We start from the raw sequence: 22,061 nt of genomic DNA on the forward strand, positions 1-22,061 counted from the left end.
TAACGGTGCTCTGTTCAAGTCAAGATCTTTTTCTCTCTCTCATCTGATTATCGAGTCTGACAGCTAAATTGATTAGTCCATTTAAAGTCTTGGGCTCGTCGATTAATGATAACTCATCCTTTAACGGATCGTTTAAAGACTGGAAGAAGGCTGCTCTGAGTGCACAGTCGTTCCAGCCAGAGGCTGCTGCGAGGGTGCGAAAATCAATGAAGAACTCTGCCACTGACTGGTTTTTCTGTTTAATTGACCATAATCTTCGTGCAGTGGCAGTTAAATCAATCTCACAGAAAAAAACCTGTTGAAACTCCTCCTCAAAATCAGAGAATGTACAACCAAAATCTAAACAGTTAGAAAAACGTGCCTCCATCTCAGGGCTTTACCAGTGATTAACCCCAGAACATAAGAAATCTTTACTGAGTCAAATGGAAAAGGATGTGGGGAGCGATTAAACACAAGAGTACATTGGAGGAGGAAACCCTTACAATCACCTTTCTCCCCGGATAATTTTTCAGGGTTACGGGAAGTGACATCACGTGAGTGCGGAAGTTGCTGGGAGACAGGAGGAGGCTGCAGCGCCCTCTAAAGCCGGGGCGGTGAGATTGCTCAGGGTGTGCTGAAACAGGGAGGTTAGTTGTTCAATCTGCTGGTTAGTCTGTTTCTGTTGTTCAAAAAGAGAGCGGAGGGAAGAGTCATGAGTTGTGATTTGATGATGTTGTTCTGAGAGAGTTCTCCTGAATGCTTCTGCTGGGACGGGTTGGCCAGAGTCTTCTGTCATAATGTTTCGAACGGATTTGACCCACATGCGGAAAACAATTCAGGAGACAGAGTTTTAACGGTAAGAAGTTTATTGACAGTATGTAGAAATGTTTAGGAGACTGGAACTGGGACACCAACTGCAAAATAAACAGAACCATAAGCAAGGGGAAACTCTGGACCTATATTCACAAAAGATATTTCTGCCTTACTGATTTGAGGGAGAGATCCGCCAGAGGGGGTGGAGAGACTAGGCGGTTGTTGACCCGTGGGACCGGAGACAGTGAACACTGGTGTGCCAGGATGATTGATGGTCCAAGAGTTTCTGTAGTTGGTGCAATGGGAGGAGGAGGGTGGACAGGATTCACAGAGGTAGATCCATGGAACGAAGGAATCAGGAGACTCCCAGCTGGTTTCCAATGAGGAAACAGGAGGCTTGAGTCTTGGTTCATGGGGTTGGATAGCTTCTTTCCAGAAGACGGTATCCAGGCAAAGTTCGACGCTGAAGGCAAAGTTAAGTTCAGGTAACCTGCAAGGCAACAAATCCAAAATTACAAAAGAGCAAAGCAAGGTCAAGACAAAGGCAAAGTAATGTGGCTTGAGCTGTACCACAAAGGGCAACACTCTGGCAGTGAGTTGCTGGCAGCCTCCTCCTTAAATACTCCTCAGTAGATCATCAAGGAGATAGAGAACACCTGTCACCTCTCCTCTGGTTCAAAACGCCATCTAGAGGTTAAGAACAGAAATAGCACCAAAACATACAGACATGGCACAGATCCTGACAGAATGCACCTGAGAATCTGAGAAAACGGATGTTCTCATATGTTCTCCATCCAATCTGACAGAGTCTGAATTCAGTCTGTAGATGTTCAAAGCTGGTGGAGACAAACCCCAAAAGACCTGCAGCCAGAGGAGGTTCTACAGAGTTCTGACTGGGGAGGGATACATATGCACACCACACTTTTCAGATATTTATTGGTAAAAATGAGGAAAACCAGGAATCGTTTTCCTTCCACTTCACATTTCTGATATATTTGTCTTAATCTGTCTGTCACAATTATTCCCAGCAAACACACTGAAGCAAAATGCAGAAAAATATGTAAATACTTTTGTAACACACTGTCCACTCTTCTGGTGACAGTTAGCAACCCTGATTGCTTTCAGGGACACGTGGAAATCTGGATGTCTCAGCATTTCCACAGTCTTTGCAGAGATCTGAGAGTTCTAGCAGTTGTCATGTGGATGTCTAGGGGTCAGTGTTGACTGCAGAAATCCGATTCTTCTGGGCCTCTCTTGCCACACAAGCTTGTTTTTCATATTTAAAATGAACATGCAGAAAGTAACAGAAACATGTACATGACTACTGTAATAATCTGATCAAACACACACTAACTTCTGAGCAGCTTTGCCAACGTTCATTCTTAGGACTAATATGGACAGCAGCTGAACCTCGGAGGATCCTGTTGACAACAGCTTTTGATTTATCTCCTATGATCAGCCTTACCGATGAAGTCATTGGAGCGTCCAAGATCATGGTCCCACACGGTCACCTCCAGAGTCTTCTTGGACAGCTCCGACAGCGAGATCTCATAGAAGAACTCCTGCAGTGAATAAGGAAACCCTCATTTGATACCTGGTTGTTTTCTTATGACCATTAATGCAGACACCCCCCATGTAGACTATTAGGAGATGGGAGAAACATTAGAGATGTTCATTCTGAGATAGGAAGCAGATGAGAGGAAGCAGAGTGAGCAGGAAGCTGGAGGAGGCTTAATGAAACAATAGCTGCACATGTGGAGGAAGGAAACAGCAGCTCATTAACACCATCACCCTGTGAAGATGGAGCTGGAGCAGACCCCCTTCCTGCTATGCTCCAACAGTGGGGAGCAGATGGAGAGGTCTTACCTCGTTAAATTCAGGGTTGAGTGTCTTTTTCATCACTGCTGTTTTGTGCTTAGATTTCTTCTGAATGTCGGGCTTCAGATATCTGATAGCAGAGGCAGAAAAGGAGGGAAATACAGATTAAAGGATGTTACATGTGCAGCAGAAGACACATCATCATCTAGACCTCTTCACATTTTGTCATGTTAGGACTAAACTAACTGCAGTGGATCTTATATGGAGTTTATGTGACAGAACATCCTTGACTGGTAAAAATCTCCTGTTCAGTCAGATTTAATGGACAGCTTCTGTAAACATCTTCCCACAGATTCTCAGAAGGATTTAGGTCTGGACTTTGACTATGCAATACTAACACATACATCTGCTTTGATCTAAACCATCCATTGTATCTCTGGCTGTATGTTTGGAGTGGTGGTTCTGCTGGAAGGTGAACCTCCACCTCAGTCTCAGGACTTCTTCAGCCTCTAACAGGTTTTCCTCCAGGATTGTCCTGAATTTTGTTCCATCCATCTTCTGGATTTAGTTTGATCCATCTGCCCATCAAGTCTGATCAGCTTCCCCGTTCCTGCTGAAGAAAAGCATCCCCACCACATGATGTTGCCACCACCGTGTTTCACTGTGGAGATTGTATGTTCATGGTGATGTTCAGTATTAGTTTTGCATGTAGGACAAACAGTTCAGTTTCAGTCTTCCACATTTGATTTGTTTCCTACATGTCTTATTGCAAACTGCAAACGGGTCCTCTTCTGGCTTTCTCCTTCTTATTCCTTAGTAACGGTCGGATCTGTAGAGTGCACAACTAAAAGTTGTCCTGAAGACTCCACAGCTCAATTTCCCACCTGAGCTGTGAATCTTTGCAGCTCCTCCAGAGCTACCATAGACCTTTTGGCTGCTTCTCTGATAAATGTTCTCCTTGCCCAGCCTGCCATTTTAGGTGGACCTCCATGCCCTGGTGAGTCTGCATTTGGTCCATCCTCTCTCCATGTTCTGATGATAATTTGAACAGAGCTCTGGGAGTATTTACTAACATCCTAAACCAGCTGATCACACATAAAATCAGCTGTTCAGACACACAAACCATCCCCCAGATGGTTCCCCTTATAAGAACCAGTGTCTGCAGGAGGAGGGAGCAGGCGGAGAGCAGCTGCCCGTAATCAGATCAAAAGGGAGGAAGACCCCGCTGAATCCATGAAGCCCCCCCCAGTGGATCATTTTATACATGACAAAACAAATAAAGACATTTTTGCATATAAAATAATACAAACATTATTAGTATTTAGTTTATCTTTTTATTTTCTATTTATTTATTTTTTAGTGTTTTATGCAGATTACTTTGATGAGACAATGTCACAAAGTGACATATTGGGAGGTAACTTTCTGACCCAGATGCAGACAACCGAAACAGTTTGTAACTTGTTTATTTAATACGCTGGGGCAAGTCTGGGATTGGTACTGGTCGGGGCTCAAACCAGGAGCTCTGTGAAGGACAGTCGGGATTAGCAAGGGAAGATGAGGAGTTGTGCAGATCATTGACTGTGTGGAGGAAATGGAGAGGGCTTACGGTGCTGGTCAGAGAGGAAGGCTGGGAGGTACGGTCGTCGATGCAGAGGCTTGTTCTGAGAAGGTTTACTTCGGGGGCCCAAGTCGGTAAGTCCGTGGGCAGCGTCGGAGAGCGAGCGGGCTGGCGAGCACAACTTGTCCGAGAAGGGGAGTCCGTGGGTAGCGAGCAGGGCGTTGGGCACAGGCAGGAGCTGCAGAGTGAACTGCAGGGCTTGGTTTGTCCGGTTGGTTATGTTCTTCGAAGAATGTTAACTACAACGTGACACAAAGCAACGTTAATAGCAGCACAGCTCAGTGGGTCAGTGGAAACATAACTGGTACCGTACTGAGTAAAGTGAAACCAAGTGGAGCAATGCCTAAAACGAACCAGTGGAAAAGGTGAATAATACTCAAGTCTCAGTATACGAGTCCAAGTTAAACCCCAAATCTAAATTGAGTCTCAACATTTGTGACTTAAGTGTGACTCGAGTCAGAGTTTCAAACTCTGGAGATCTTTTCATTCAAGGTTTCACGTCAGTCTAATGAAGTCTGAATAACCTTCAGAGATGAATTCATTGAATAACAAAATTATTCATTCATTTGGTCAGATACCCTTTCATTGTTTGTTTCTATGCTCTTATCATTGTTGCTAACTTGGTTTATTACATATTTTTCTAATTAATCTCTCAATATATTTTATTTGAATAACAATAGATTTATAGTTTGATTCTATAGGTGTCTTGTTTCCATCTCTGACTTACAGAAATACATTTAACTGCTTGTTTTAAAGGGTTGAGAGTAATTATTGCCTAGGAAGGCAAAATGTTGATTGATTAGAGATAAATTCATGAGATTGACTGATTAATTATACAATTTAGCACTAGTATCTGCTGCAGGAAGTTCTTCCAACCTGGACCAGGTCTGAGCAAGACGCAGTATTTCCCGTTGTTGTTGCAACCATGTGGTGAAGTCCTTTTGGTTCCTCTGACAGCAGAACATGATGTGCAGAAGAAGAATTGACTTGCAGCACATAGTCCACTGTGAGCTTGATGTGTACTATTTTGCACACCGGAGCTGTCCAGAACCTGTTCAGAACCTGTCCAGAACAGCTTTAAACTGCCCTCTGCACTTTGCTTTATTAACCTACGTATCTCTGCTGTCAACATGCACGGTGTATAAAGGTATTTCCCAGCACACAGGGTTGGATCAGGGTTGGACCTCCTCCATATCAGACAACTTGACAGGGAGATCTCCGGTCTCTAGAGCAGTTTAATATTTGCATCTTTTGAAGCTCCGGGATTAATTAGACAAAACAAAGCAGCTTGAATGAAATTACAACAGTGGAAACGGTTTTAATGAAAAGAATTTAATTAAAGCAGAGTGTGGCTGCAGGAAGCAGTCAGCTGCTCTGCACTATTATTTATTTTATTCAGCTGTCTGATGAAATCCTGAAAGTCATCTGTGGAAAATATTGAACTGCTCTGGGTTGGTTTTACAGTCCAGCGGACATTCACACAGAGGGTTGATCTTCAGTCATTAGGTGTTCTGGTTTTCTGGAGATACATCTACTGTATGAAACCTGTGGACCCGTTTGAGGTCATGAAGACACTTCTAAACTCTCTGGACAGAGACCAGTTTAAGTCACCTGCTGTTTACACATTCTGGACCCTGGACCTTTTTATGCCACGTTTTGGTTTCCAAGGACAATAGATAGCAGTCGGTATTTCCACCCAACAAGGTTCCATTGAGGTAACAAAGGGAACATCATGGTGCATATATCTATGTTAACTTTTCTGAAGATGGAGTGAACTGTCCATCCTTCTGTAGAGTTCAGCAGGTTGCTTTGGGTGCATCTTGGTTCCGGTCAGTTATTCTAAGTAGGGTAACATGAAAGGACCCCCTCATCCTGCTCCAGCCCCCCGGCAGGGTGGTGTCTGTCAGGAAGAGTCGTGTGAAGGTGTGGGAATCCTTGCTCTGGTGGACTGAATATTAAACCACTGTTTAGTTTAAACAAAGGAGGCTGCTGGTTCTACTCCGGGTTCATGGAGCTTAAATCCAGAACCAACATGTAAACACTTGAGACAACATGAAGGTCATATGAACACATGAAAATGTAATAAAAGTTAAATTCTCAGTAAATGTCAGTAAGGTCCTGAAAAATCGGACTGAATCTGGTTTTAACTACGGTCCCTTTCAAAGGGAGATGAGTCCAACTGTTCAAGTCTGGCTGACTAAAACTCCACCCACAAAAAATAAAGACATTGTCTGTGTCGTTACTTTGACTACACCTACAGTCATGGGAATATCTGCTTTTCCACAGCTGCTCTGATAAACCAAGCCCAGCCCATGATCCAACAGCTTGTAGAACCACCTTTAGCAGCAACAACTATGACCTTGTTCAGGAGGAACTTTGACCCAGTCTAGGGCTTCAAAAACCCACATCATCAGCCCTCCACCACCGTGCTGCTGACAAACTCCTGATTTCCAAACCAACTTCCTTCCCAGTTTATTGACAAGAAACGAAGCAGGAGATTTTTATCATAAAATACGACTTTTATCTGAACCAAATGATGCACCTCACCTGACTGCAGGATGTTTAACAGGAATTCTGACCTGGTTCTGGTCGATGCTCCAGCTGACTGGGTGCAGAGATGCAGCATATTTATATTCTGGACACCTTAGTCGTTCCCGAATCTCATTAACATTCAGTTGAGGCCTCAGTTGTCAGCTGGTCTCTTGTTCTGAGGCTCGAACCGCCATACCCCCACTGCACCACCCTTACCCCACCCTAATGTGTCAGAGGAGACAATAAGAACGAGGAACCATAAATCCAGAATGGCCCACAGTGTCACCCACTGACAGAGATCCGACTGTTTCTGCGTTTTCCTTCGTTATCATTCCTCCTGGGAAACAAATGGTGCTTCTTTTAAAACAATAACTGCATCATTGATTGAATAAAACCACTAAACTGCAGCTTTTTGTTGTCTGTCAGAACCAGCTGTGAATTCTGCAGGAAAATTGATCATTTTGTCTGCAGCAATGTGAGAACAGGAACAACTTTAGGAACAAGAAATTACTGAATAAATGAAAATATATGATCATGTATACCTTCACAGTTACCCCCCTGGTGTCTCAAACCTTTGTCTCCACCCCACACCACAAACAGGACTGTAGAAATCCTAGCCCACTCACATTTTGACATAGGGGTCGGAGAATCCGTTGACGTCCATGGCTGCCAGGTGAGCACAGCGCTTCACACCCACACAGAGACCTCCACTGCGCCGGCTTTCACCTCCTCCATCTGCATCAGTATCGTCTGGACAGACGGGAGGCAGGAACTGGAGGGAGAGCAGCAGACGACCTCTCTCCTCCAGGCTGTGCAGCTGCTCGTTCTCCCACTGCAGACAGGATCACATCACAGCAGCTTAGTTAAACCAGGTCCAGTTACACCAGTCTGAGCAGTTCTGTTGCTCTGATTTAATCAGACTGATTTATTTTCAGATGACTTTAGGAAATATTCTGGAACACTTAGTTAATGAAGATGTTTGGACTGATTTGGTCATAAAAAAATCTTTCTTAGACTGCATGAATGGGACACAATCAGGACACAACTGATGGGTGAAAATCTGAATTTTGTTCATCCATTCATCATTTCATTTATCCATCCATCATCCATCACATCCATTTGTCAAACCCAGCTGTTCTCCCAGTTTTCTCTCACAACGAAAAGAGTCCCCTGTAGAAGTTCCCACAGATGTCAAGACAGAAGGTCAAACAGGCACCACCATCTCCTTTGTGGACCTCATTAAAACTCATCTCAGCTCTACTTGATCCCACCAGACAGTGATTAGATCAAACGTTAAATCCTCCATCTTAGTTTTTTCCTCCTTTTTCGTGCAGATTTCCAGATGAAATTCTCTCCACGCTCCTGTTCTTCTTGCAAACAGGAACGTCCTTCATATGCTCCTTCACATCTTGACCTTTGAGTAAAAACACTGCAGCTTTAGCTGTGATCTGTCTGAAACGATTCAGGTCATTTGTATTCAGTGCTTCCTGCAGCTTCAGTTGGTGTTTGGCTCCAGAGAGCATCGCCACTAGAAGAGAAGAGAAGAAACTTAGATCCAGATGGAGGGAGAAACCCTTTGTGTCTGAAAGTCATTTCACTTTGGCAACATCTGCAGAGTGAACGTCTGCTGACTTTAACTCTAGCTGGAAATGTCATCTGGTAGCAGGTTCCAGGTGAGCGGCTGACAGACAGCTGGTGCACAGATTTCCCATCAGAGTGAGACATCCGTGCTTAAAAGTAAAGGTTTGAGCTTCAGAGAACATCAAGATCTCCTGACAGCTGGATTTAAAAGATGGCTGCATTTAAAAATCTGCCATTTGATGAGATAAAAAGGATGAAATTACAAACTTTTTTGCTGTATTTGAAATGTTCAGGGTAGAAAAAGGCTTTAGGATTTAATACTGTGCTTTATAACCCTTTTAGTCACTGTTGGTGTCTTGTAACAAATAAAACATACTAGAAACTGGAAACAGGTAAGAAAATATGATGTTTTACCATGTTTTCACTTTGTATGAGTCCTCTGTCAGGGCAAAACATCTGCTAATGTTTGTCAATTACAGTTTAAATCGCTAATCTCCAACATGTTTATCACAATGAGCTGCAACAGCGTATCGTTTTTCCTCGGTGTCTGAGCCAAATGAAGGAGAGAGTCAGACTGCAGCTGCTGTCTGATCGTTTTAGTATTAGCCTCCATCCACCACATCAAAGCGCCTCCTTAAGCCCAGACATGTTGCTGGGAGAAAACAAAACTTCTGACACCTACAGTGCTTTGAAAAAGTATTTATCCCCTTACAGATTTCTTCTGTTTCTGCTTTTATGTCCCACTGAAATATTTTAGATCAAACAAATGTTAATATGAGACAAAGATAACCTGAAGAAATACAAAAAAACTGTTTCAAAAGATTGATTTTGTTGCTCCTGTTTGCTCCCAGCTCCATGCCCGTTGACTCCATGATCCCGTTTACTTCCTGCTTCATGTTTGTCACCCTGCCTGCGTTCCAAGTCTTGTTGCAGTTTTAAAATCTAATTTTTAGCTATATGAGTCAGCCAAAACTGTGTCCTGCCAGATTTGTGTTGTCCTGATTCTATAACCTAATCACCTTTATATGGAAGACGATAACTCCGAAAGGAAAATATACAGTACAGACCAAAGGTTTGGACACACCTTCTCATTCAAAGAGTTTTCTTTATTTTCATGACTATGAATATTGTAGCTTCACACTGAAGGAATCAAAACTATGAATGAACACATGTGGAATTACATACTGAACAAAAAAGTGTGAAACAACTGAAAATATGTCTTATATTCTAGGTTCTTCAAAGTAGCCACCTTTTGCTTTGATTACTGCTCCACACACTCTTGGTATTCTGTTGATGAGCTTCAAGAGGTAGTCACCTGAAATGGTTTTCACTTCACAGGTGTGCCCTGTCAGGTTTAATAAGTGGGATTTCAAGCCTTATAAATGTGGTTGGGACCATCAGTTGTGTTGTGCAGGAGGTGGATACAGTACACAGCTGATAGTCCTACTGAATAGACTGTTAGAATTTGTATTATGGCAAGAAAAAAGCAGCTAAGTAAAGAAAAACGAGTGACCATCATTACTTTACGAAATGAAGGTCAGTCAGACCAAATAATTGGGAAAACTTTGAAAGTGTCTCCAAGTGCAGTCGCAAAAACCATCAAGCGCTACAAAGAAACTGGCTCACATGAGGACCGCCCCAGAAAAGGAAGACCAAGAGTCACCTCTGCTGTGGACGATAAGTTCATCCGAGTCACCAGCCTCAGAAATCGCAGGTTAACAGCAGCTCAGATTAGAGAACAGGTCAATGCCACACAAAGTTCTAGCAGCAGACACATCTCTAGAACAACTGTTAAGAGGAGACTGTGTGAATCAGGCCTTCATGGTAAAATAGCTGCTAGGAAACCACTGCTGAGGACAGGCAACAAGCAGAAGAGACTTGTTTGGGCTAAAGAACACAAGGAATGGACATTAGACCAGTGGAAATCTGTGCTTTGGTCTGATGAGTCCAAGTTTGAGATCTTTGGTTCCAACCACCGTGTCTTTGTGCGGCGCAGAAGAGGTGAACGGATGGACTCTACATGCCTGGTTCCCACCGTGAAGTATGGAGGAGGAGGTGTGATGGTGTGGGGGTGCTTTGCTGGTAACACTGTTGGGGATTTATTCAAAATTGAAGGCATACTGAACCAGCATGGCTACCACAGCATCTTGCAGCGGCATGCTATTCCATCCGGTTTGCATTTAGTTGGACCATCATTTATTTTTCAACAGGACAATGACCCCAAACACACCTCCAGGCTGTGTAAGGGCTATTTGACCAAGAAGGAGAGTGATGGGGTGCTGCGCCAGATGACCTGGCCTCCACAGTCACCGGACCTGAACCCAATCGAGATGGTTTGGGGTGAGCTGGACTGCAGAGTGAAGGTAAAAGGGCCAACAAGTGCTAAGCATCTCTGGGAACTCCTTCAAGACTGTTGGAAAACCATTTTAGGTGACTACCTCTTGAAGCTCATCAACAGAATACCAAGAGTGTGTGGAGCAGTAATCAAAGCAAAAGGTGGCTACTTTGAAGAACCTAGAATATAAGACATATTTTCAGTTACTTTTTTGTTCAGTATATAATTCCACATGATTTAATTCATAGTTTTGATGCCTTCAGTGTGAAGCTACAATATTCATATTCATGAAAATAAAGAAAACTCTTTGAATCAGAAGGTGTGTCCAAACTTTTGGTGTGTACTGTATGTGTCATTGAAAATATTTGACACGGAAAAGAAAGTAGCTCACTACACTACTGCCAGAGATTTCATGCAAAGTCTTATTAAGAGAGGTTGGTTCATCTGTAGGCGGTCTCACCGAGGCACATATACCTACTTGCCGAGTTCTGCTGGATTTAGTAGAGAAAATCCTAAAGTCCACCACAGCAGACACCTTGCAACCTCCACAAACACACCTGGCTGATAGCCTAAGTAGTGCCGTTCCATTATTATTACATTACTTTTCTTTCCTCTCCTTCTTCCGATCTAAAATGTCTCAGAAACAGGAGTTACGTTAAATCCCATCATCATTTGAAAGAGCTCATTTGTTTAAACCTAAACTCATGTTAAACATTGGATTCTGTTGAGATAACACACTGCATAGTTGGTTACAAACCAGGATTGACTCCTTCACATTTATTTTCCCATGGTTCATAGCGCTACCTTTGCCAATGCCACAGGCTGATTCCCGTCCCTGACTGCAATTGGACGACTAAGCTATGACCCCATTATTTTGTTATCTTGTTTTTTTTTTCTTTCTTTTTATTGTTGTTTCACTTTGTCTCAGGGTTACCAGAGCTGATGACCAAAAGAATGTGATGATGATGTGAATGTATTGTTTTTGTATTTTTCTCATTGAATGACATAGACAGGTATGAGTTAGTCAGAGTTTAGTCCAGCCCAGGCTAACCTTGTCCTGCCCAGTCATAGGCCTTTGAGAAACAAACTGAACTGTGAACTCCCGTTCCTGCCAAGAGGAACACATGGACAGTATTTTTGTTTCTTTACTTCTTTTGCTTTTTCACGGATCATTGAGTCTCAGCTCCTATGATGGATGGACCCAGTAGCTTCAAAGACTGCGATTAATCACACCCTTTGAACCCAGAAGGGGATTTTGGGGCCATCCATTTGGTCGCAGCTCAACAGACGTCGCAGCTCTGACGTCACTGGAAGTATAAACCGGCTGAGATGCAGAGTTTTGGGGCCATTTCCGCCTGTCGCAGGACAGCGTATAGGAGGCGCATTTCTGGTGAGACAAGAGCTCGCAGGCAAACTTTTGCTCCACAAGGCCATTCCCGGAAGAGCTTGAAAGCTGGAAATCTGTCTGATACGAGAAGATCAGAGGATTTATTTGCCGATCGAAGACCGTGCCACAACCGGCGCAGGTGAAAACCTACAGAGGTTCTATGTCCAAGGAGAAGAGTTTCCTCCTTGTGTATGCAGTCGACTAAAGGTTCTTCATCTTTTCCCCTCCTGGACGGAGGAGAAATTACCGTTATTTCTTTTAATTTGATCACGGACGCGTGATCCCCCCCTCCTTTTTCTTCAGACCTGATCCTCAACCGGTGGAGAGAAGAAATCAACGTCAAAGTAATTTCGTTCTTTTCATATTAAACCGGATAGGTGCATTTAGAGGTCTGGTCAGGATGAGGCAGTTAAGGTGATGTAGGATCACCTGTAGTTAATCTCAGGTATTAACTTGTTGCAATATTGATTGAAGTATTTTATGCTGAGCTGTGTTTTGATTTGCTGCTGCGTGGTTCATGTTTGTCCGGCTGATCCCAAATCAGCCAGGAGTTAGAAGTTGGACTTTTAAAAGTTTTCATTCAAAGCAGCTGTGGTCTGGGCCTCGCCGACCTCTCTTTGTTCCAGTTTTATTGCTGGAGTTTTTCCACTGAGTTCCCGCCTCAAGAGTTTATGACACTTTATCAAGATTTGGGGCGATCCGTTTTATCAGCTGATCGCTGCGATCGAGACATCAACACGACAGGAGGACTTCTTCCCATTTAACCCAAATTACACATTTTGTCCATAAACTGCTGGTTTGATCTTCATAGACACTAAATGCATATATATATTTCTCTTTTATCATCATTGTTAGGTAGTTATTGTTATTCCCTTTATGTAGAACGGTGCTTGTTAGTTAGGTGAAGGTTTTTGGACCAGAATAATGGTATATCAGGATTATTTGGCTTCAATAAATCTTCATATATATAATTAAGTTAAGCGTTTGTGTTTATTTCGTGCAAGAGAGATTAATCTGTCAAAACAAGGTCGAAGTTCCTCCACCTTCGGTGAAGCGGTTGAATAAACAGTGACAGTTGGTGGTTTTGGTTAAAAATTTTAATTATTAAAGAGCTTTGAGCCCATAATCACAACACCAGAGGACATCTATGATTTCTATTCGTAAGTAATGATTTTTAGTTAAGAAATTAATATTTTTCAAATTATTATGGACAGAACCAATGAACTGAACACATTCTTCAATAGGTTCAGTTCAGAAACAAGCTTCACATCCTCCTCTCCTGCTCACAGCCAAACAGAGCCTCCACCCTCCTTTGACCCACAGCTTTTCTGTCACACCTCAATTTTTTTATCTTCCACCTCAGCCCTGGACCTTCTGCTTCTACATGTTTGCCTTCAACCAAATCAGAAGATGCTGATGCTCCCTTTGCCTCCCTCCACCTGTGTGCCTCAAGAAGTCTGGTGAAGATGCAACTGGAGAGACTGAATCAGAATAAGGCTGCAGGTCCAGATCATGTCAGCCCTAGAGTCCTGAAGGTCTGTGCAGAGCAGCTATGTGGGATTCTGCAGCACCTCTTCAACCTTAGCCTTGCCCAGAAGAAGGTTCCGGTGTTGTGGAAGACCTCCTGTCTTGTTCTGGTACCAAAGAAAACTCAGCCATCAGTCCTCAATGACTATAGACCTGTTGCCCTGACATCTCACATCATGAAGGTCCTAGAGAGACTCCTGTTGGCCCACCTGAGTAAGCAAACAGTAAACCATCAGGACCCCCTTCAGTTTGCTTATCGTTGTGGAGTTGGAGTTGAAGATGCCATCATACACCTGCTTCAACGAACCCACTGTCATCTGGACAAAGCCAGCAGCACTGTGAGGATCATGTTCTTTGATTTCTCCAGAACATTTAACACAATCCAACCTGATTTGCTTTGTCAGAAACTCCAGAAGACTCAGGTGGAGGCCTCAACAATCTCCTGGATCAAAGACTACCTGACAAACAGACCACAGTTTGTGAGACTGAAGGGTTATGAGTCTAACCAGGTAGTCAGCAGCACAGGAGCACCACAGGGGACGGTACTCTCACCATTCCTTTTCACTCTATACACCTCAGACTTCCAGTACAAGACAGACTCCTGTCATCTGCAGAAATACTCAGATGATTCTGCAGTCGTTGGTGGATCAGAGATGGACAAGAAGATGAGTACAGGAAGGTGGTGGACCGCTTTGTGGCATGGTGTGGAAACAATCATCTCATTTTGAACGTGACTAAAACAAAGGAGATGATTGTAGATTTTAAGAGAAACAGGAATAAGTCAAAAACTATTTCTATCATGGGAGAAGAAGTGGACGTGGTGGAGGAGTATAAATACCTTAATGTTCACCTGGACAACAGACTAGAGTGGAGATGCAACTGTGAAGACATCTACAAGAAGGGACAGAGCAGACTGTACTTCTTGAGGAAGCTTAGGTCCTTTGGTGTTTGCAGCAAGATGCTGCAGATCTTCTATAAGTCTGTTGTGGAAAGTGTGATCTCTTCTGCCATCATCTGCTGGGGAAGCAGCATCAGAACCAGGGACTTAAAAAGCTCAACAAGCTGATAAAGAAGGCTGGTTCTGTTCTGGAGACTTCTCTGGAACCTCTGGAGATCATTGTGGAAAGAAGGATTCTTCATAAAATGAAGAACATTATGGAGAACCCTGAGCATCCTCTTCATGAGACTGTCCTACAACAACAGAGTGTCTTCAGTCAGAGGCTTCTTCAGATCTGCTGTAAGACGGAGCGCTACAGGAGATCCTTCCAGCCCACAGCCATCAGCATCTACAACGACTCTTTGAGGAAACCTTCATAATATGAGCTACAACATTTAATTTCCCTTTGGGATTAATAAAGTATTTTGAATTGAATTGAATTCCTGAGTTATCAGAAATATTAGCTTCATCTAAACCTTCAACTTGTATGTTAGACCCAATCCCAACCAAATTATTTAAGGAAGTGTTCCCTCTGATTACCAGCCCCATTTTAGATATGATTAATCTATCTTTAGTAAATGGATCAGAACCACAGGCTTTTAAGGTAGCTGTAATTAAACCTTTACTTAAGAAACCTTCGCTTGATCGAGATGAGTTAATAAATTACAGACCTATATCCAATCTTCTATTCTTATCTAAAATTCTTGAGAAAATAGTTGCTAATCAAATGTGTGAACATTTATACAGCAATGACCTGTTTGAAGAGTTTCAGTCAGGTTTCAGAGCTCATCATAGCACTGAAACAGCTCTGCTGAAAGTCTTCTAAATTCAGACAAGACAGAAGTTGTCGTCTTTGGACCGGAGTCTTTCAAAAAGAAACTGCTTAGTCAATCACTTAACCTGGATGGCATTAAATTGACCTCTGATAATAAAGTAAAAAACCTTGGTGTTATTTTTGACCAGGACATGTCATTTAAATCCCATATTAAACAGGTTTCTAGGATTTCCTTCTTTCATCTCCAGAACATTGCCAAAATTAGAAATATCCTGTCCAGGAGTGATGCTGAAAAACTAGTCCATGCATTTGTTACTTCAAGGCTGGACTATTGTAATTCTTTACTATTATGTGTCAAATGTATCACCATCAAAGTCACAGCGACACCACGCACAGCATCCTGTTTAAACCTTCAGAATAAAAGCACGTCGTCTATATTGTGTTGGAGGGAGCTGCACAGCACATAGATTTTATCTTAGTTTGAAGACATAGTCACACTGTTTCCGGTGCGTGTCCGTAACTTAGTGGCTGTTTCTGGAAATTTCGTTCAATCAGAGGCTGATTTTTTTCAAGACCTCTGGAGAACTTTCTGGAGAGAAGAAGCACAAACGAGAGAGAACCTTTAGTACTGAGAGTTTTGGGGGTTTTATTTGGTGGCAGAATTTCTGATAACATTTAGTCAGTGGGAACCTGCATTTGTCTTGTTTTAAAACAGAAAGAGGAAAATCTAGAAGTCTGAACATCACAGAATCGTCAGTTCTTCATGTTTATAACAGAATCTGAACCTGAATATTAAACAGAATGAATGGAGATCATCAACCAACCTAAATGAATCAGATTCTGTAGAATCACATTTTCCAGATCTAAGAGGCTTTGTCATCCGGATGCAACTTTTCACATTTTGTTTGTAATAATTTTTTGTAAAAATTTTATCACATACTAAAAATCTAACTGGTAAATGGACTGTCGCCTACAGGAAAAGTTGGGATACACATAACATGACATTATTACATGATGAACTGAACCCAATAAAAATGATGTGAGGATTCCTCAGGTGCCCAGATTCTTACTTTATTTAAAAGCTGAGATTCAGAAACATGGAGCTAAATGAAACCCCAGGGAGGCAGAGTCTCAGGAAGCCTGGAGAAGCCTGGACAAGCCTGGAGAAACCTGGAGAAGTATGGGAAACCATTCAAAGATGAAAGCAACATCTGGTTGTTTGGGACGATAATCAACATAAATGAAGACTGGATCAGAAGTTAAAAACTGGACTGAATGTCTGCAGGAGTTAAAACAATGAAGTGGGTTGTTTCATAGCTTTTTTCCCTCCAACAAATTTTCCAGGTTGAAAGCAGTGCCTGCAATGTTTGAGTAAAGCAACGTTTTAGTAATTACATAAGTGCAAAACACAATATTTACCTCTCCCAAGGAGGTTATGTTTTTGTTAATGTTGGTTTGTCTGTCTGCAAAATATCTCAAAAATTTATGAATGAATTTCAGACAAGGTGCGTATTAGGACAAGGAACAGATTATTAGATTTTGGTGCAGATGTGGAGCACCATCTGCATCCTGGTTTTCTTTATCATTGCCAGATCCACGAGTGCAATAACTAGGAGTTCCCACAAGGTTTCTCACCCTGTCAGCACCTCACATGCCGAAGTCATCCAGAGTAGATCTCAGTGTAGAAGAAAGCTGGCCCTACTGCCTTGGTGGAGGTCTGCGCCTCTATGAAGCTTTTCTAGTTTCAACCTGTTTGAAAGACTCGGACTTGGAGCAGCTGGAGAACGGTGGCTTATCAGGCTTACGTTAGAATCTTATAGGAGTTTTGATGAGATCATTTTAAGGAGTCTATATAAAAACGTTGAATTAAAATAGTGTATTTCCGTTTTTTAGTGAGCTTCACAGTGATCCTGCGCTGTTTATTTCTTTTATTTGATCCAAATCCGCGCATGACGTCTTGAGTTATTTTGCAAACAGACAGACAGAGCAACGACAAAAACATGACCTCCTTGGCGGATAATAAAAATATTAGAGCCCAGATTAATAAACCTTCGGGTTTCAGGCAGATTGGGACGCATTATTAAATCAGCAGCTTGATATTTTTGCTATAATATTGTCGTTTTCGCTCTGTTAGCTCCTGAAAATATTCTGAAATATTTTGAAAATATTAATACAAATATATTTTAATATAAATACATAAAATATTCTGTCATTTTCTAACATTTTCTCGGAGCGACCAGAAGCTGGTAGAAACTTCTACTGGGTGACGTCATGACGCATGCCTCCGCTGCGCTCTGTGATTGGACGAAGGCTGGAGAAGCGGCGAGAAGTGCGTGAAGAGGTATAAATAGCTGCGAGGGTGAGCAGGCTGAGTGGATAGAGAGAAACACACCTTCAGAGAACATCAGAAGAGCTTCACAGGAGGAGAAAAAACCACTGAACTGCTCTGTAGAAGAGGCTCTGATCTAAAGTAAGTCCTCATCTCATAATCTGCTTCACACTTTTCTTCTTCTTTGTTTTCAGAGCGACTACAGACTAAATTAGTGCAATCATTCACTGATGTAAGGACAAATTATAGGCTTTATAGAGTTTAGTCAAAACCAGAAAAATGATTTCTGGTTTTAATCATGTTTGAACATCTCTGAGGCTTTAACTCAACACAACATAAAACCAGTTTTATTTGGAGCAAAAACTGCTATAAAGTCCAGTAGAAATGTAAACGGTATAATATGAACTGTTTGTAACAGGGAATCCATCCCTCCTGAATCCTTCTTCTTCTTCTCATGTGCGTCTCTGCTTGTTTAGGACTGAAAGGAAACTCAGCCAAGATGTCTGCAGCTAAAAACGTAGCCATCGGCATCGACCTGGGCACCACCTACTCCTGTGTGGGGGTTTTCCAGCACGGAAAAGTAGAAATCATCGCCAACGACCAGGGCAACCGGACCACCCCCAGCTATGTGGCCTTCACTGACACCGAGAGGCTGATCGGGGACGCTGCCAAGAACCAGGTGGCTCTGAACCCCAGCAACACGGTGTTTGACGCCAAGAGGCTGATAGGACGAAAGTTTGATGATCTGGTGGTGCAGGCAGATATGAAGCACTGGCCCTTCAAGGTGCTTTCAGAAGGAGGGAGGCCCAAAATTCAAGTGGAGTACAAAGGGGAGAACAAAGCCTTCTTCCCAGAGGAAATCTCCTCCATGGTCCTGGTAAAGATGAAGGAGATCGCTGAGGCCTACCTGGGCCACAAGGTGTCCAACGCCGTCATCACAGTCCCCGCCTACTTCAACGACTCCCAGCGACAGGCCACTAAAGACGCAGGTGTCATCGCGGGACTCAACGTCCTGAGGATCATCAACGAGCCCACCGCGGCCGCCATCGCGTACGGTCTGGACAAAGGCAAGTCAGGAGAGAGAAACGTTCTGATCTTTGACCTGGGTGGAGGCACCTTCGACGTGTCCATCCTGACCATCGAGGACGGCATCTTTGAAGTGAAGGCCACGGCCGGAGACACTCACCTGGGAGGAGAGGACTTTGACAACCGCATGGTCACCCACTTTGTGGAGGAGTTCAAGAGGAAACACAAGAAGGACATCAGCCAGAACAAGAGAGCCTTGAGGAGGCTGCGCACGGCTTGTGAGAGGGCCAAGAGGACCCTGTCCTCCAGCTCCCAGGCCAGCATCGAGATCGACTCTCTGTTCGAGGGCATCGACTTCTACACCTCCATCACCAGGGCTCGCTTTGAGGAGCTGTGCTCCGACCTGTTCAGAGGAACCTTGGAGCCGGTGGAGAAAGCTCTGAGGGACGCCAAAATGGATAAGGGCCAGATCCACGACGTGGTCCTGGTGGGAGGCTCCACCAGAATCCCCAAGATCCAGAAACTGCTGAAGGACTTCTTCAACGGCCGGGAGCTGAACAAGGGTATCAACCCGGACGAGGCGGTGGCTTACGGCGCCGCTGTCCAGGCTGCCATCCTAATGGGAGACACCTCGGGGAACGTTCAGGACCTGCTGCTGCTGGACGTGGCTCCTCTGTCCCTGGGGATCGAGACGGCCGGAGGAGTGATGACGGCTCTGATCAAACGCAACACCACCATCCCCACCAAACAGACCCAGGTGTTCAGCACCTACTCTGACAACCAGCCTGGGGTCCTGATCCAGGTCTACGAAGGGGAGAGAGCCATGACCAAGGACAACAACCTGCTGGGCAGGTTTGAGCTGACGGGAATCCCACCTGCTCCGCGAGGGGTCCCGCAGATCGAGGTCACCTTCGACGTGGACGCCAACGGTATTCTGAACGTGTCTGCGGTGGACAAAAGCACCGGCAAAGAGAACAAGATCACCATCACCAACGACAAGGGCCGTCTGAGCAAGGAGGAGATCGAGAAGATGGTGCAGGACGCTGATAAGTACAAAGCTGAGGACGAGCTGCAGAGGGACAAAATAGCTGCCAAGAACTCCCTGGAGTCCTACGCTTTCAACATGAAGAGCAGCGTGGAGGACGAGAGCTTGAAAGGCAAAATCAGCGAGGAGGAGAAGAAGAAGGTGATTGAGAAGTGTAAGGAGACCATCAGCTGGCTGGAGAACAACCAGCTGGCTGAGAAAGACGAGTACCAACACCAGCAGAAAGAGCTGGAGAAAGTGTGCAACCCCATCATCAGCAGGTTGTATCAGGGAGGGAGGCCCACTGGTACTTGTAGAGAACAGGCAGGAGCCCACACCCAGGGACCCACTATTGAGGAGGTGGACTGAAGGGGTTCTTCATGTGGACTCTCCTCTGCTGGACTGTTAGGATGTAACTGGAACTGTTTGAAACCCAGAGTCCTTCAGGAATGAACATGAGTAATTACATGGAAGATGATCTTTGAATCATGAACATTAATGAGATTTAAAACGTCACTTTATACTGAAGTTGGATTATTTTACGATTGTAATGAAGAACATTGTCCAAGCTGTAAATATTCTCACAGTGTGAACATGTTTTTGAGTTTCTGGACATCGCAGTAAAAGTAAAGATTTAACAGAAGTTTAATCAGAGTTTTCTGGATTCTTTTAGAAATGTGAAAACAGTTTCATATTTTCTAAAACATTAAACTCCTGAGGATCAGAACAGCTTTAAGGTCATTTCTTTCCTAAAGGAGTTAAACATAAAGTAGAGTTTATCTGCCATAATTCTTATGCTATTATTAGATGTCGGTTTAGTTTTCCTGTAATTTGGTGCATGAATTTAAGTGAATCTTTTTGCTTAGATTTTCTGTTTATTCCTGCATTGGAACTGAATACTTTTATTCCCTGTTCTACTGGGACCACATTTGCTGCTGCACACAAGTTTTCAGAATATTTTAGTTTCATGCAGTCAATGAGGTTTGTTATTCTGTTAATTTGTACCTCACTTGTTAATTATTCGCAGTCTGTGGAAAATAAATTCATGTATTTTGCACATTTTGAGGCTGCAGTTTAAAGATGAAGAGTTTAAGTGTCATTAAGAATGAATCCATCAGTAAATGAAGAACCGTGGTGCTGAGTATTTCCTGGAGGAAGTGACGTAGTTGACAGAAATGATGAAAATAATCCTGATCTGAAACATGTTGAAGCTCACAGATATTTAAATAATAGCTGACCTTAGCAATAACCAGTATTTGACCTTTTGACTGAAAGTTCACATGAATGAAGTGAATATAAGAGAAACAGTCTATAGTTTATTTTCTTCTTGCTGTTGCTTTTAATTAAACACATTTTTGTAGCTGATTTTTGAAAATGATTTCTTTAATACATAGTTGCTGTTTTAAGGGGATCAAACAGTTTGAACTTTCCTCAGAGTTTTAAATGTAGCCACTTGATTATCAGTTATAATTAAAATTTCATACAATTTTCACATAAAAACTCATTCTTATTAAACTGCATGTTAAAAACTTTATGTTGAAATCATCTTCAGACATTTCTGATCCACCCAGTGGATCCCAGGTGATCCTCAGGTGTGTTTCTCTGGTTCATTGGTCGAGGATGGAGTCTGCAGTTCCTGTTCAACATGAAAGCAACACAAGATGCTTTGAGGTCGAGCACCAACACTCAAACCATCAGAGGCAGAAAGGATGCACCAAAGGAAGAAGTCCACTGCTGACTAGAGCAGAACCATCACTATGGTAACACCTGTCCAACAGATCAGAAACAGCCTCCTGTTTCTCTGCCAGAGACGACTGTCCATAGAAGACTTGAGGGACAGAAACACAGAGGCTGCGGTGGAAAACACAAACCATCAGGAAGCCACAAAAACAGGATGTTCAGCTGCTAAAAAGTGGCTCCAGTAGTCTGAACAAGGGTCCTCTGGAAAGACAAGACCATGATGAGCCTGGATCAGAGCGACGGGCAGACATGGTGGTGGGGTTGTCATGATTTAGGTGTCACAGATACTGGATCACTGATCTTCAATGATGTGAGGCTCTTGGTGGCAGCTGCACCATGAACTCTAAGCTAAATAAAAACCTCAGAATTGCTCCAGAAATATCTCCGAACTCATCTGATGGAGCTTGTTGTGGAGAAATTCATATTTAATGAAGGAAGAGATCAATGATCATCACTCAATAAGCTTTTTATTGATAACCTTGTAAGGAAGAGCATTTACAACCTCAGGCGTGTTCAAGAGGTGCTCCGTATCTGCTCTAACTAGACATAGAAACATCTCTCTCTTATAGTAGCTTCAGGGTAATCCCATGGAGCCAGGGGCTCCCTCATGAAGACAAAGGCAGGACCAGTTGTAATTCTT

At 43.2% G+C, this 22,061-nt stretch overlaps 2 protein-coding genes across 3 annotated transcripts in view; one reads left to right on the forward strand and one right to left on the reverse strand.

Annotated features, from left to right (window-relative positions):
• LOC124864113 (double C2-like domain-containing protein alpha) overlaps window positions 1-22,061 on the reverse strand; it is an 80,094-nt gene that overhangs the window by 6,027 nt on the left and 52,006 nt on the right. For both annotated transcript variants that reach the window (XM_047358742.1, XM_047358743.1), the window contains exons 8-10: window positions 7,387-7,592; window positions 2,659-2,740; window positions 2,258-2,354 (exon numbers count right to left, since the gene is read on the reverse strand). In XM_047358742.1, the coding sequence (XP_047214698.1) occupies window positions 2,258-2,354; window positions 2,659-2,740; window positions 7,387-7,592 (385 nt within the window). The remainder of the gene's footprint in view (window positions 1-2,257; window positions 2,355-2,658; window positions 2,741-7,386; window positions 7,593-22,061) is intronic.
• Window positions 17,619-21,046, forward strand: LOC124864112 (heat shock 70 kDa protein 1). The gene is made up of 2 exons (XM_047358741.1): window positions 17,619-17,772; window positions 18,108-21,046. The coding sequence occupies exon 2, from the start codon at window positions 18,131-18,133 to the stop codon at window positions 20,048-20,050; it is 1,920 nt and encodes a 639-aa protein (XP_047214697.1). The 5' UTR covers window positions 17,619-17,772; window positions 18,108-18,130; the 3' UTR covers window positions 20,051-21,046.

Source organism: Girardinichthys multiradiatus, chromosome Y (genome assembly GCF_021462225.1).
Source record: "Girardinichthys multiradiatus isolate DD_20200921_A chromosome Y, DD_fGirMul_XY1, whole genome shotgun sequence".
NCBI classification, from domain to species: Eukaryota; Metazoa; Chordata; class Actinopteri; order Cyprinodontiformes; family Goodeidae; genus Girardinichthys; species Girardinichthys multiradiatus.